General features: G+C 44.7%; 1 protein-coding gene across 7 annotated transcripts in view; it reads left to right on the forward strand.

The window, feature by feature from the left end:
• The window catches only part of LOC135904583 (neural cell adhesion molecule 1-like), a 695,421-nt gene that overhangs the window by 606,041 nt on the left and 75,540 nt on the right, over positions 1–13,840 (forward strand). For all 7 annotated transcript variants that reach the window (XM_065435438.2, XM_065435437.1, XM_070537287.1 and 4 more), the window contains one exon: positions 9,075–9,185. In XM_065435438.2, the coding sequence (XP_065291510.1) occupies positions 9,075–9,185 (111 nt within the window). The remainder of the gene's footprint in view (positions 1–9,074; positions 9,186–13,840) is intronic.

The following is a 13,840-nucleotide window of genomic DNA, read 5'->3' on the forward strand; positions in this document are numbered from 1 at the left end:
CGGTAGAAAGCTTTCTAGCTCTTTTGGAGTTTTATCTTGGGGCAACGTTCATTTCTTTTGAAGATCAGCTGTTTGTACAGGGGAATGGTATATGTATAGGGGCATGTCTGGCACCTGTGTTCCAACATTTTTCTTGCGAACGTTGACCACGACTTCGAAAACGCTTTGTTAAAGGACAAGGCTTTGCAGATCTTTAGGTATGTAGATGACTTTTTGATTGTTTTGAACAAACAACAGGACTGTGCCTACACCAAGTGTGTTAAGGACGTATTAGATACTTTTATGTGCCTGGAAAAGGCCTCAAGTTTACCCATAAGCTTCTTACTTTTGACAAGCTGTGATTTTTAGACCTTCATCTTACCCTTCATGAAAACCATGTTTGTTGGATGTACCACCCCCGTGCACAGAAGAATTCTTGCCGTTTCATTCCACCCATTTGAAAACAGTAAAACGAGCTATTTCCATTATTAGCTTATAGTTGGCTCTAACTAGGTCTTGCCCCCACGTCATTAACAAAAGCTTTAATTTGCAGGTGTCTAGGCTCTGGCTCGGCAGGCTTCCCTGCTTCTTTGTTAGTTTCGGTGAGCAAAGCTTTGTTGAAGAAATTTTGGCGTCAGCCTACCAATGCTTCAGACGAATGTGAAAAGAAACGGAAAGCGCATTCTGTTGTCTTTCTCTATATACACAAAGCTGCTCCTTCGGTAAAGAATGATGCTTTAGGTACGATGTATCGGCAGTATTTTCGGCTCCTCAGAAACTTTCTCGCATTTTTGCGCGTCTGTCTTCCGTAAAAAGGGCCGAGTGCGCAAAGAACCACGTAAAGTGTTTCCAGAAAAAAATTTCCGCTGTCTTGTATAAGATTCCTTTAGTCTGCGGCAAGGTATACATCGGCCAAACAGGACGCTGTATAAATGACCACCTGCGAAAGCATGCTCTATCAATCAAGTATGAGACTGACTCGTATTTGCCGTGTCACTGCAAAGTATGCACGTGTGAACCTTTCCTGGAAAACACATGTATATTACGAAAAAGCAAGAATATGGTGGCATGGGAACTAGCAGAGGCGATGTATATCAATACGTTTGGTTACCAGTATATGAGCGTTCCGTCATTGTCTCTTCACGGGGATGAGTTTCGTTTCCTGGCTGATAGGATATAATTAGGTTTGGTTTCTATCTCATGTGACCTCACCTGTGTTTGTTCCTGTTCGCACACTTGAGGGTATATAAGTGAAGCATCGGGGAAAATAAAAATCAGTTGCGAGTGCGCGCCTGTCCCTGTCTTTTATTCTGTTGTCTGTGTCTTATTTTTTGCGCCTAAAGCCATTTCTAAGAACTCTGGGATTATCCTTTTCTCGTCGCGCAGTTGCATAGTTTCAGTATATCCTAATCTTCTGAGTGTTGCCCTAACTGTTTCAATAAATTTGACACGTTCGACTTGGCTAACTTTGTTTGCTTCAATTCGCTTTTACCGTGTATTCTGGAGACCTAAGCGGAGTAGTTGTGAGGAGGCGCGTTCGGTGATCCCTATGGCAATCTTGATGGCCTTCCAGATGAGGGTGTTCAGTTTTTCGGTTTCTGTATTCTTGAGGTCTAAGTAAGGGGTATCGTAGGTTATTTTGCTGATGATGAAGGCTTGGATCATTCCGACTGTGTCTTGCTCTTTCAAACAGTGTCTTCTGTTTAATACCCGTCGTACCAATGTGTTACTTGCGCGACAGCTTCTTGCAGTTTACGTAAAGTGGCGGCGCCCGATCCGTCGTTTTGTAAATGTAGGCCAAGCGTATGAAAAACGAAAAAAGCGAATAACAAAGTTCGCCGATAGCACGCGTTATCGAACCGTTTATACCGAAAGCCCTGCGCGGACGCGGCCCGTCATAGCTCAGCTCTGAGGCACGCGGGGGCCCTTCCAAATCTCGCTTACATCCAACCCAAGCGGAGGCGGAATGCGACTGGCTCACCGCAGCGCTCCTTTCGCCCGCCGCGATGCTGGTCACGGGCCCGCGAACGCGTGACGCGCCCCAAATGTAGCCGACCGCACGCAACAAACCGTGTCTTCTCTTCCCCTGCGGCGGCGTGCTAGCACCGTTGAGCGCTGTGCGTCTCTCCGCATTGGCCCCCAAATTGAGGGCGACGCGCCACGTCATATCCCATCTTGCGCCAAGAAGACGTTGCTGCGCGCAAGGGGAGGTGAGAGAGAAAGAGGGCTTTGGTAACCGGAACGACGGCAGCGGCGGGACTTAGGGAGGGCGAAGTTGGGGCTTGGCGCGCCGCTGGCGTTGCGTGACTGCTGGACACTAGGCGGCTGGACCGTGTCTGCCTGCCTCCGGTCTCTCGCCGCGTCCATTCCACTTGAGAGAGGTGCTGCGTAATAATATAGTGCGCTGCCACCACCACCACTGCAACCCCGGCGTCCTGCGCTCGCATCAGACACAATGTTTCCGCCGTAATAAAACAAGAAAAAAAGCAAAAGCTACAAAGTGGATTGAAACAGTCTGAGATTGGATCGATTTTCGATTTCGAAAGCAGGAGAGTCCGGCGATCTTCATCTATTCCGACGCGCTCTTGCTCTTTTGCCTTTGGCTCAGTCTCAACCACCATCGCGTCCCCTACTCGTTCTTATGTTTATTTTTATTTTTCAGTGCCCGTTACACGGTATCTTTTCCTTGTTTGCTTGCCATCTACGTACAGCGTGCATTTTTAAAGCCGCATTTTTCGGCAACTTGCTCGTGCATCCTCTTTGGTTTCAGTATCGTTCTTTCATCGAAGATGATTATATATTTTGTTTTATTCTTTTATTGCTTCTCTTTCTCCCCAGTACCAACGGTTAGAGTCCGCCAGAGTCCGAGATGCCCGTAGATGAAGCGCCGGCGCGGCGACCAGTGGCTACAGCAACGGCAGCGGCGGCGGCAGCAGCAGCAGCAGCCACATCATCCGTCCAAGTACACAGAAAGCACTTCGATCGCCCAGCTCGCCTCCACGCCCGTCCCAAATCTCTGCCTGATGAGTTTCAATTGGACATCGACCTCTCTTCGATCGCTTGCCCTTTCCTCTTCTTCTTGATCTTTTTTTTTATCTTTCCAAACTCTAGGGCGTCTCGTTATGGCTCTTTATTATTTCATTATTATCATGACTTTGGTTATTGCTGGTTATTTTCTCCATGACGCTGACCGTTTTTTTTTTATCGTGTTCTTGATGTTTCTTTTTACTTCCCGGTTCATCCCTCGCGGGGGCATTCCGCAGACGCCGTTTTTCAAGTCGTTTGCAGAAACGACGCTCTAAGCAGAAATCGCGGCCCCTTTTCATTTGCTTGATGCCTGTGCGCCTGGACCCCGGATTCACTCTGCTGTTTATTTACTGCCTCTTTTTCCCCTTCAGAGCCCTGGTTTTTCTTCGTCTCGCTTCCCTTTAAGGAACGAAATCCCGAAACGAGTTTCGCATTCCGTTTGTCCTGTCGGTTCCGTCTTTGACCCCTCTGGAATTTCTTTCTTTATTTGTTTATTTATTTATTACCACTCCTTCTCCTCACCGAAAATTTTCGGATGGCGTTTGGAGAAGACATGATTGTTAGCACGCCCTTCTAGCTGTCAGATTTAAATGCGGGAGAATTAATTACACGCGCGAGGACTTGACGGAGCAGAGCGACTTCCGCCGCGTTTTAATTTGTAGTTTTAAAGCAAACCATTCCAGGCTACCTAATTTCTGTATGCCTAACCCTTTTCCAGCGTGATGCCTCCTTGGTTATCTGTCTTCTTTGCCAGCCTCTTACAGATAATGTTCTTTTTTTTTTCAATTGACACGCTAGGCAGACTGCGCCAAGGCATTTGTCCCGTGTTTATGAACGTCCATTTCAGGCAACCAAAGTCATGCAGGTTTGCCCAAAGGCGAAATTTCACCCCGTCCCATACGTTGATAAAAAAAGTGTTTCGAGGCATACCTTCATCTAAATATCACCTTTGCTCATAAGCGCCTGCGTATCTTCTTCATCCCTATAACAAGTTTGCCGCTTACTATACTTCACGAACGTCACGAACTTATTGTTTGTCCACAATGAATGTTTACCTGAATAAATTGTATTTCTGTTTTCCGGAAGTGGCGCCGTTTTAAAACAAGTTATTATTTAAATTCTGTCACACATATTTGTTTTGTCGTTTTCTCGTGTTTATCCTCTTAATTGCTGCATCCTGGGACACAGCTGCGATATTTCTTACGCTTTTTTTATTTTCAACTAACCAAAGAGTTTCTTTTCTTTTAGAAAACTCAGCTTGACTTCTTGCATTGTACTTTTTATCTGAAAACCAGTTCGAAGCAGTCATTCTTCGCAGATTCTTTCATTTGTATATAGGCATTTCTGTTACATTAGAAACATTATACGGTGATTTAGCTTTTTTTGTAGTGAAAGCGAAGTTGTAGGTTTTGATGTCTATTTACAGCTCTAATCATTCGTGAAAAAACGTCATTTTCATGGAACGGGAGCTAAATCCAATGCATTGTGTGCTTTCTAGCACCACAAGTTAAATGTAAGAGAGCATAATGGCATAGAGGTCGTCAGAAAGTAAGGGTAAATAACGTATCCTACATAAGAATAATTGCAGCCAGAAAATCTTCGGTAATTGCAACAAAACAGAAACCCAGAGGACAGAAAAAGATACTAAGAAAAGTTAGAATTTTGAAATGCTTGAATTTGTGAATCTCGGTGAGAGGTCGTAAAATGTTTTCGCTACTCAGATGATGAAATTCATTTATGATGAAATTTGTTTGGAATATTAACGAGTTATGTTGACATCCCGCGAGTTTTGTCGTCACAGACACTGGGCCGCAGCCCGCCACTAAATAGTTTGTATTCTCACGTTTATCTTCATAGCGGTTAGGGGGTGCGAGGCGGTTGGGCTGGAAGCAGCAGTCAGCGCTTTCTCTCTCTGTTTCTCTCCCTTCATTCTTTGTCATTTTGCTGGTATCCTACCAAACCGCTGTTTTGCCGTCAAAAAGTACCCTCACTGACACAATTCTGCTCGCCTTGTATCAACAGAGCTTGTATTTCCGGTGACTCAGAATTTTTCTCATACCTTGCGCTGTATTGCAAGAAAATCGTATAGCAGTGGTGTGCCTTGTTTGTGCACCGATCGACACGATTCACCAGCTGGACAGCTCTTCTTAATGCAGTCTTCCTGTAAAGCGTACTTTTCTGTTAGGTAAGCGTGTTAAGAACAAACATAACTTTACAAGCACATTCTTTTTTTTTTTAGTAATTTTTTTCAGCGATTAGAAAAAAACATATATGAGAACAAAAAAAAATAATAACAAACGGCAAGTGTATTGAGTTAGCGCAGTTCGTGACGGTGGTATTCTCGAGGTTTCCGGTGGGTCAAGAGCCGCTTGTGCCGGCACAAGCTCCGACATCGCGATTCCTAACGCTGGCGCACAGACAAGTCACTAAGTTTGCGCGACCGAATGTTGCAGTTGAATGTGAAAAGCAAGTTTCAGATTCTTTCTTTGTTAATTTTGATGCCTACAAGAAATAACTCATCTCAAAAATTACAGTGAAAAGGGGCTCGCCTTTCTAGTATTTCAGAGAGAGAAATCAACTTTCAAGTGCGATTGACAAAATCATATCATCAAAACAAGAAAATAGTGAAAAGAGCAGCACAATAAATGGCTATTCATTCAACAAAAGAAAATTCACAAAATTTCTCTTGACTTAGCTGTTGTTTAAAATATTATATTTCTACTAATGGTATCAGCGAAAGATGATGCGCATCTCAATTGTGTCTGATGGTTGAACGTATGGTTACATCTGTTTACCAGTACATGACACAAATTCATATTCAAAGTAAAAGATAACAAAGTACAAGTTCAAGTCTTGCCGTCGATGCATGCAGCGTGTAAACGTTCATCGCATCACAACGGCATAATTCACTTTGTTTTCAAGTGGTAAAGGAAGTTAATAGACAAAAATACAGACAAGAAAGATGTTGGACATACAACTGAGGTTAAGTTGACCAAGCTGTTGTGGGCTAGGAAATAAGTAAAAAAAGAAACAATATCTATCACGAATGCATGTCCAGTCAAAATGTGCTAGACTTCACTAGCCCGTCATTCAGCTATAAATAAAAACGACCACCGGCACGAGATCTAGGCCTTGCGTGGAAAATCAAGAAAGTAGGGGGTGTGGAGCTCCTTACGAGCAAGCGGCTTATGAATCGTCTTAAACGAAATTCGATAAACAAGCCTGTCCCTCCCTCTGTTACTATAACACAAATATCTGCTCAAAACACGTATCCTCGCAATGTTGCAGATTTTAAAGTCTTGCAGGCCCGCGTCAGCACTTCTCCACACGTGATCCTACAGCCATTAAAGAGAGGAGACTTCAATCATCTGAAAAGCACAAAGACACACTCATTGAGCGCATCTATGAATTTGGAGGAGGATCCGACACCCTTAACAGGAACAAGCGTTTCGTTTAACACAGATAATAAAAAAACACGCATAACCGAGATATTGGAACACCTGTGGTTCCATATGCGCAGAGATTTTATCACAAAGACATTTCCACATTCCTCTTTTATCGTCGCTACGACCCTCGCGACTGTATACTGCAGGTATCCACATGATTCTCACTAGCGGAGGGCCGTAACCGCTAAACCAGTGGGGCACGTAGATAGAAAATATTGTAAGCAGCGTAAAGCAAGCTGAAATTCAGCGGCGGTGCAAAATAAATACAAATGCACCGAGAAATTTAAGCTCCGCCTAATTACGAAGTTTTTATCCGGAGAGGAAGGTAAACATACCAGTGCTGAATGTCACTGCTGCGGCGTTTCAGCCGTAGTGATTGCCGCAATTATTGATAAATTGCCCGTTGAGCGAAAAAGCCAGCGTCTGTCGTCTGGAGCACCGAAACAGCACCTAAATTCCCATTGGCTGCGACGTCACGTCATGAGCACGTCTCGACGGAGCAGAGTGGTCGAAAGGGTACACGTGCTGCCGAGGTACTGCGGGAGGGGAGAGGGCATCGTCGTGACGTCTCGTCACCCTCGAAAGCCGGTGTTATGTTATCCGTCCATTCCTTGCACATGCAAGCTCTCGCGTGCGTTTTAATTTCGCCTTGCTAATCACAATAAATTAATTAATGTATCAAGAAACAGAATGAATTCGAAAGTAAAAAAATAGGCAGCAGCGAGTTTCGAACCTACGACTCCGCGCTCAGAAGCCGAGTGTCTTGCCCACTGAAAATAGTCTATTATGCCGTTGTGTTGCGATGAACAATTTACGTGCTGCATGCATCGACGGCAAGACTTGAACTTGTATTTTGTTCTCGTTTACTTTGTATATAAGTTTGTGTGTTCTGCACTGGTCGATAGGTGTATACCATTCCTTCAACCATCAGACATTCTTCTTTTTTTGCCACTGGGCTAAACCAGGCCATGCGTCTCAACACGCTCGCTTGCCCGCGACAAGTTCATAACTCGACTGACCACTCAGCGACGTTCAGTTGGACATTAATGCTCTCGCATTCTCAACTCATAAGAAGTGATTGGGTGTCCTCGAATTTTTTTTTCAGTCTGGCCTTAGGAACAAAACGTTTTGTAACCATTTGCGATCAACCTTTTCTTTCTTCTGAGTTGGATGACCACACCTAAAGAAGGAAGAGTTATGAAATATGCAGGAGATTTCTGCGGCCGTGGATATGTCATTTTACCGCGGTGCAAACCAACGTTTGCGCCTTTCGAATATACATTGGGAGAGGTGACACTGCGTTTTCGCAAAGCACTTATTTGTTGTAGCAGCATTTGTGAAGCATATATCGCTCGGTAGCTTTCGAACTGAAAACCTTTTACCGATCGGACTTAAATGTTCGATACAAAATAATCATGTACACATAATTTGTATATGATTAGTCGTGAGCTGTATGACCGAATGACTGATGTGGGTGCCCGCCCATCATATTTGTGCCCTTCTTATCATTTCTGGCTTGTGTATACCCAGAATTCAAGGTAAGGGGAACAATTATGTTTGGGGGCTGAAATTTGTTAAGGTGTCTAGGGTTTCCTGACTTGAGGATCTCATTGACATACTGTTGGACTATTGTATTCATTTCGTTGTATTTTGCGTATTGCTGTTATATTCAATACTTCAACCTGTACTCGCTTGCTTCCAACTTGACTTATACTTGATCCGAAAAGGATTCTGATGCTTCAAATAACCCTAAGAAAGAGCGTATAATTAGCTAATGTAGAGCAAAGTACGTCAATGCCTTCCTTCTTTCTCTATCTCTATCTCTCTCTGTCTCTCTCCACCGCGTTCTATAGCAGGATGATACGTTAGAAAGAAGTTATGTCCTGCGAATATGTGTGTTCATCATAATGCTAAACGAAACCAAACGCCTGTGATGTGCGCTTATTGAGACCGAAATAACCATACTTTGGAGAGCACCGTACCCTTTTCATTTACCAGAGCTTCATACCTAATTCAAATTCGTTATTGCACTCTTTGTTCTCGTATTTATAATATAACTGACTTCCAGTTTTCCCTACAGTCCCCCTTATTATTTAGCTCGGGCTGTCGGAATTAAGTCGTAAAGTGCCAGTCGCTGGCCGCATTCTTTAATGCCACTCGTCTTCCCCAAAACTTTCAACCGTGCCTGCCAGCGCAGCTCCACTTTTCGCGGCGGCCGGCAGAATCTGCGCAATCGTTCACGTCGTGCCGTCAGGCTGCGGAAAGCCGCATATTTCACCCTCGCGTCGCGACTCCTCCACTTGCAGTTCTCCTCTTCACTTACCGCTTTCTCTCGAGACTTACACTGTCCTTGATATCATACGTTGCTCGACTGAGCATCCTGCGGCATGTGTGGGTGAAACGAAGGAAAGGGGACGCTCTCCGCAGCTGCTCGAGTTCGCGGCAAACAGAGTTTTCAGAACGCTTAATTGCGCTTAGCCACGAGCCGGTGGCGCGCGTGGTGCTTTGTTGGCCGACAGCCCTAGCGGCTGTCTTGCGTTAACTATACGCGAGAGGCTGCTGCTTGTGGCCGCGCTCTGCGCTGCGCAGATAATGAGCGAGCGCTTTTCTCCCCCGCCGCAGTGCCTCCCGGCGATCCTGTTATCTTGGACGAAGACGGAAAGCAGCTGCAGGGACTGGTGGGGCCGTACAACGAAGGGGACCCACTCACGCTGACGTGCCAAGTGGAAGTTGGTAAGAGTCGCGCCCTCGCAAAAGAAGACGATCGCGCCGCGGTCACTTACCTGACTGGAGCGAACTTTCGTTAGGGCGAGGAAAGCGACGTCATCTCGGGCCAGAAACTGCGACAGAAATGGCACGTGCAGGCGCCGAGCCGTGGTGTAACCGTCACAGGGCGGCGCCACGGACGTGCTAGGCCATGCGATGTGCAGCTTCAGCTCGGTGGCCGAAAGTGTCAATGGTGTGCCGATGAAAATTAAGCGAATTTCTTAAGCACGAAGGTAGTGTGGAAAAGCGGATCTCTTGCTCTTTATTTTTCTCTTTTTCTTTGTTTTTCTAACATGCATAACTGCACGGGTAACATGCATAACTGCATAGAAATGAACAAGCTGACGCAACATAAATCCACTGAAATCTTTCATAGTTAATGCCATAAGAGGCAATGTTTTCTTTCATTCTTTTCTTTCATTGCTGATGTGACAGACAGACAGGTAACACAGACAGAGACATCTACTCTAAAGACGAAAAGTACACCAAAAAGTGCTAAATTACATGAAAAAAATAAAAAGAAAAAGCAGTAGAGGACGTGATGTCAGACTTAAGTTCTAGGTTGGAAAACAATGTAAAGTTCAAATGCATGTACAGTGTCAGTACTTTGAGGCTATTTTAGGAGTTGTCACATTGCGGTCGCTTTTCTTTCTTTCTTTTCTCTTTCTGCTCTCCACCCACGACTTTTGCTAAGCGTTAGCGAAAGAAGCGAGTTATTGAAAAGTAGCACAAAGATGCACCCAGAAAATCCTGTGCTACGGTGCTTTTAACTTCGTTAAGTGCAGGCTAATTCCATCTCTTCACCACGGACCTGGCGCTCTTTGGCCATGCCTGGCCCTTGCGTTAATAAACAAAATACATTCATTCAATTCCACCTGTTCCTATTTTTATGTTCCCGTAACACCTAACGAGCAGATAATGCACATCAGAAAATTAAGTCACCCGCCCAAGAACGAAGATTGCGTGCAACTGTAAAGTTTTCAAAAATTAATGAGCTCACATAGAGAGCAGCAGTACTAGTGCTTGTGTTCTCAATAGTGAAGTAAATAATTTTTGGTAAGCAGAGAAAACAAAATTTTTCAAATGCGTATTCTGCTACATTCTAATTCCTAAAGCACTCAACGGAAATGAAGGGACCAGTTAAATAAACAACTTTATAACATCTTTCCGCATAATAATCTTCGGTTCGAGTATCTGCTACCACTACCACATTGGATCGTGTAATAGATTCAGGAGGAGGAGGAGAAAAAAAGAATTTAATTAGAGAAAGACTTTAAAAGCCTGGTTTTGAGGCATGTAAAAAAACCCAAGGAGGTGAACAGTATTCGGAAGCCCTTCGATGCACCATCACTCATAGCCTCACAACGTTAAACGCAATCGATCAATTTCTGCTTACATATTAAAAGAAAAGCTACAGAAATTCTAAGAATAGTCTACTAATGCGTAAACATTTTTTTTCGCTCGGCTGTGACTTCGTTTCTGCTTAGTTTTGCGCACTTGCTTTTCCTAGCTTATGCACGTCTACCCACGACCATTCCGGGCGGAAAAGAATGCTTAGGCTTTAATAGACACTTCTCTGACTCACTAGCCGCATCCAGCCTCTTCAGTGAAATCGTACCAATTGAGCCGGAACGCCGGGTACGAGCGCACCTCGAAGGAGCAGAGCGCCCGAAAGGGAACGCCAGCTCCCGCAGTAGCGCGTGAGGCGTTGCGTGAGGGAAGAGTGCATCGGCGCGACGCCATTTCACCCTCGCTGTCGCCCTCGCAAGTCCGTGTTATGCACGCTTTCCTTGTCCACGCAAGCTGCTGCCTTCGTTATGACTGCGCATCGGTACGGCCCAATGAAAACGCGCCAAGCGTCTCCACACGCGAAGCGACTCTACGCGATCGCTTGCCCGCGAGGTGTTCGCAACTCCAAGGACGCTCGGCAGCCTTCAATTGGACACTGGGCCGCACCGAAATCTCAAGTTGGCCCAGGCTCAAATTTCAGGTTAGCCCAACCCCGCATTTCTGTTCTGCAAACCACAAATATCAAGTACATCCACCCCGAAGTGGAATTTGGCCCACCCCCAAATTTCAATTGGTCCACTCCCCTTCCCCCCAAACATCAAGTTGACCCACTCCCAAATTTAAGGTTGACTTGAATGCATATTTCAAGTTGGCGCACCCCCAAATTTATGTTGGCCTACCATGATATTTCAAGCTGGCCCACACCCAAATTTAGGTTGGACCACGTTCAAATTTCAAGTTGGCCCAACCCCAAATTTAATTTGTCCCATGTCAAAATTTAAAGTTGGTCCACCCCCAAATTTTAAGTTGGACCACCCATAATTTAAGTTGGCCCACCGCACATTTCAAGTTGGCCCGCCCACAAATTTCAATTAGTAAGGTCTTGACAACGGCTGGTTGGTTCATATTTAGAACTGAGGTTAAACACCGCGAATAAAACGAGGACACGAGGAAACAAATACCACAGACAAGTGCTGACTGCCAACTGAAAGTTTATTTGAAATTCTCCAGCCATTTTGTACCTCTTTCAGTATAGGCATGTGTACACCAGTCGCAAAAACATCTGCAAATCAGCAACATCATAATCTTTCATCAAAAAACAGCGCTTGTCTGTGGTATCTGTTTCCGCGGGTCCTTGTTTTATTCGCGCTGTTTAATCTCAGTTCTACAAATTTCTAGTTGCCCCACTTGCAAATTTCAAGTTGGTCCACCCACAAATTTAAGTTGGCTCACCCCCAAATTTCAAGTTAACCCAACCCAAAATTTCAGTTGGCTCAACCCTACTATGAGCTTACGCGCGCATTCTATAAGGAGTCCTATATATATCTATGCGTATTCTATTTTCTATTTTTATATTCTTCCCTATCGCTTAAAAGCTACCAATCATCTACATTTACGCTATCATAATGATTAGCTCTCTTAACATTGCAAATTACGCGTTTTCGCGCAGATTTTCGTGTGACAGGGCTGGAGAGCTCGCCAAAGAATGCACACGTGTTAAAGAAAAGTATGAGTGGCTCTGCTATCGCACGCACCAGAGACCAGCGGAGCTGGGGGAAGGCCAGTAAAGTAGTGCCAAATCGCACACTTAGTATAACTTTTGCTGGGCTTCCCCAGTTCCGCTGGTTTCTGGTGTTTGCGATAGCAGATCAACGCATAATTTTTTTTTTCAAATGCGCGAAAGGGGAGCGCCGAAGCGGGCGCACGGGTTTTTATCGGAGAGATATGACGTCACACCACCTGTGTCCCCGCCGTGCCGTTCCTTCTCCCCCGCTAGGCTCCACCCACACTCGCCGCGTCGCTATGCTGCGTGATGCTATTTTTACACTCAGCTTTCAATCTATCTTAGCTCTCTCTCCCCCAGCTCGGCGAAGCTGCGAACGTCAGGAAAAACCCAGCGCGGTTCTAACAGCTCCACTCTAAAAGGGAGAGGAAGGATCTTAATGCTGTAACTGGTGTAACTGGCCCGCACGTACCATCGTAAACCACTGAAACTATAGCTGTGTGATCAAGTAGACTCGCACGCGTTCTTGTTTTTATATTACTTTTTGTTTAGTAAATTCACGAAATGAGATGTTGGCGCCTGTTAGACGGCGCCGCCTGCCCCTGTTCTCTTAATTCATAGAGGAGCTAAAAAACAGTCGTCACACAAAGAATGTAGAAAAGACTATTGTTTCTTAGCAGATCACAAGTGTTCGAATGTTCATGTTGGCTCCCGTTTGTGCAGCACACAACGCACACTACACATATAAAAGAACCACAGAAACACGATAGTTATGCGTGAATACGCAAAACACGCATATATGAAATTGTGGAATAAATGAATCACTTCAGCAAATACAGCGTCGTCGGGAAATTTACAATAAGAACATTTAATAACTTTTAAATATTCACAATTCTTCAAGAAACTGTACAATGCGCGAGATGCACTGTGTTGCAGGTATTCTGATGACTACAAACCCAGGATTTTATCTAGAGATATTAGCCTCCTATTCAGAGTATGTATCTTCACAAATAAACCTCTTACGGTTGTCTCCCAAGCACCTCTCCTACTATGTGAACAGGCTGAAACAAATACTGAATGTGCAACATGGTCGTAATATTGCGTGCGTTCGCGTAGTCGTCGGCTTGGAACAGACCCTAAACAGCAAAGTGGTCAGCAATATTCATATTTCGTGCATTTGTTCTCTAAAGTAAATTCTTGCACATTGTTAATATATAAGGAATACAAGGAGTGTGAAAACCGCCTGGCATGTGCGTGATGCAGGTTGACAAAGTACGTCAGGAAAGCAACGCGCCTGATTAACCTCGCACCGGCACGCAATCACCCAGACTAAACATTACCTTGCAAATGAAATGGGTAAGCCTGATGATGTTAGAAAGTACCGTTGATATGAACCTGAAGTTGAAAACGCGCCTTGAACGCAATGAAAGCAACGTTGGGGACTAAAACTGGCACGTTTTACACGTTTTGTATGTGTTGTTTTCCTTTTATATACGTTTTTTTTTCTCTTTCGAGCAGAAACCTTGTACACGAACACCACTTACATAGCGAAGGGTTTGGTTAACATACCTGACTTGAAACGATTCTAGAAGTGACACGTACAACCGTG

Source organism: Dermacentor albipictus, chromosome 4, assembly GCF_038994185.2.
Source record: "Dermacentor albipictus isolate Rhodes 1998 colony chromosome 4, USDA_Dalb.pri_finalv2, whole genome shotgun sequence".
NCBI classification, from domain to species: Eukaryota; Metazoa; Arthropoda; class Arachnida; order Ixodida; family Ixodidae; genus Dermacentor; species Dermacentor albipictus.